Source organism: Equus asinus, chromosome 8 (assembly GCF_041296235.1).
Source record: "Equus asinus isolate D_3611 breed Donkey chromosome 8, EquAss-T2T_v2, whole genome shotgun sequence".
NCBI classification, from domain to species: domain Eukaryota; kingdom Metazoa; phylum Chordata; class Mammalia; order Perissodactyla; family Equidae; genus Equus; species Equus asinus.
In genome coordinates, this window is record NC_091797.1 from 42,517,781 (window position 1) to 42,520,426 (window position 2,646).

The 2,646-nt window shown below is 38.7% G+C and overlaps 1 protein-coding gene across 1 annotated transcript; it reads left to right on the forward strand.

The window, feature by feature from the left end:
- The first annotated feature begins 353 nt into the window (after positions 1-353).
- Positions 354-1,292, forward strand: LOC106823459 (putative olfactory receptor 2B8). The gene has a single exon (XM_070516798.1). It carries the CDS (start codon positions 354-356, stop codon positions 1,290-1,292), a length of 939 nt encoding a protein of 312 aa, XP_070372899.1.
- The last annotated feature ends 1,354 nt before the right edge of the window (positions 1,293-2,646 follow it).

Here is a 2,646-nt window from a genome sequence, read left to right on the forward strand (position 1 = left end):
GTATTTCCCTCATTGTCCTTTTCTCTAATGTACACATGTTCTGATGTACTTTAGATCCTAATACACTCAATCTGAAACATCCCTTTCAAACGCATGAATAGCGCAAACACAAGGTCCATAATTTGATTTTTCTTATATTAACTATCAATGATATAACTTTTAGTGCTAATGTGGAACTACATTGGTATAAGATATGTCCACCTCAATGAGTACATCATTTATGAAAACAGTTACATATAAAATCCTATGGCTATGTCTTTTAACACAATAGATTTACCTCAACGCCCCCAATTTCTTTTTGAAGACATCTAAAAGTTTCTAAATGCTTAGTCTTGACAGGAGTGCTAACAAGGATGGAACAGAAAAATGGAAGTTCCTTCACTGGGTTTCTCCTTCTGAGTTTCTCTGACAGGCCTCAACTGGAGCTGGTCCTCTTTGTGGTTGTTTTGATCTTCTATATCTTCACTTTGCTGGGAAACACAACCATCATCGCATTGTCCCACCTGGACCCACATCTTCACACTCCTATGTACTTTTTCCTCTCCAACCTCAGCTTTCTGGACCTGTGTTACACTACTAGCGTTGTTCCCCAGCTCCTGGTTAACCTCAGTGGAGCAGACAAAACTATCTCCTTTGCTGGTTGTGTAGTTCAGCTGTACATCTCTCTAGGCTTGGGATGCACTGAATGTATTCTCTTAGGAGTTATGGCATTTGACCGTTATGTAGCTGTTTGCAGGCCCCTTCATTATACAGTAATCATGCACCCCCGTCTCTGTGCCCTGATGGCTTCTGCTTCATGGTTCATTGGTTTTGCCAACTCCTTATTGCAGACAGTCCTCACTTTCCTTTTACCAATTTGTGGGAGAAATAAATTAGATCACTTTTTCTGTGAGATCCCTGCATTTCTCAAGCTTGCCTGCATTGACATCAGTATGATTCAGTCTGAGATGTTTTTTGCCAGTGTCTTCATGCTTCTCATACCTGCTTCATTAATCATGTTGTCCTATGGTGGGATTGTCAGGGCCATCTTAACAATAAAGTCTTCAGCGGGGCAGAGAAAAGCATTTGGGACATGTGGATCTCACCTCATAGTTGTCACCCTGTTCTATGGCACAGCCATCTATGCTTATCTCCAGCCCAGCAACAACTACTCTCAGGATCAGGGCAAGTTCATAGCTCTCTTCTACACCATCGTTACTCCCATGATCAACCCCTTCATATATACTCTGCGGAACAAGGATGTGAAGGGAGCAATGAAGAAGATTCTTTGGGAAAGTTATGACTCCAGATAACTGGGCGAGGAATACAGTTTAATGGAAGGACTTTGAATACCAGAGCCCTTAAGATATTTGTGTCCTCTATGTGTCATCCAAAATTTCCCCTGACAACTCAAGGGAATTTTCTGACCTCCTTCTCCTATGAAAATTAATGTTTGAAATCTACGTTCATGGATTCATTGAAACCTCCGGAGATGCTGATTCAATGCTTCTAGAGCATCCACATTATATTTATCATTTTTAAAAACTCTAGAGAATTTTCTTATTAGCAACCCAGTTTGGGGATTTCATTCCATTTTACTTGCAAAAAGACATTTAAGTACATACCATCAAGGCACAACCAAATAAGAGCATAAAATACTGAAACACTGTAAGAAATATTAACATTTTAGCATTTTCTAGCAATTGCTGGAGGGATATCACTTATTCCACCATTTTGATCATGACTCGTCAAAGTCCACAGATTGACTATATCAGCTGTTTTTCACAGAAGTAGGTGGGGAAACTGAGGGAAAGACAGACTTTAAGCTCAAAGAAAAGGTTGCTGACATTGATCCTGATAAAGCCATTCTGGAGTTAGTCCCAACTGTGACCTCACCACCACGGCAGCCATATGATGCAGCATTCATTTCATAGAAGGCTGTACACAGGATCACTGGGTGAAGGGAGTGATGCAATGCTGCCAGTGACAATGGTAGCCATTTGCTGATAGTGCTTATGTATAAGTTGGTACATAGCCATAGAAGCATCAATGTGTGGTATAGAAGTTGGTTACTTTAAATTTGCTAGTCCCCTTTTTCTTTGTTAAAAGTGACTTTTGAGGACATTATCATATCTGAATAGTACATGATCCAAGTTCTATTTTATAGTCTAGACCATTTGCCTAGTAATGTAGCAAAAGTTTCAAAGGGTAAAATATGTTTAAATTTCTCTCTTTTTCCCATTTTATAAAATACTTTTATTCAGGCGTCTATTGGTTAGGGCCTTTGTATCTCACATCTGGCAACACCCCATATAATTTGAATTCAGCGACATCAGATAACAATATAAGAAGTAGCCCCTTATTCCCAGGAAACCTCATGTTTTGTGGAAGTTTGGTCAGATTCATCTGGAGGAAATTTAAAGAATAATGTGCATGTTAATTTTTTAAAATGTCTATATGCATAAACATTATAAACAACAACCTCATGAAACAATTATCATTCAATTCTGAATTATGTAATAATTCCAGAAAAAGTGAATCTGACACTGTAGCCCTGAGATCCCCATCAAAGCTCAGTTTGCAGTGTATATTTATTTTGGGATATGAATCCTGGTGTTTGTATATATTTAATGTCATGAACAGTGTATTTTTCGATGGAGGTTAGAG

What these genes read in the sequence shown, in the direction of transcription:
- LOC106823459 (XM_070516798.1), top strand. Translation starts at nt 354, where the DNA reads ATGGAACAGAAAAATGGAAGTTCCTTCACTGGGTTTCTCCTTCTGAGT.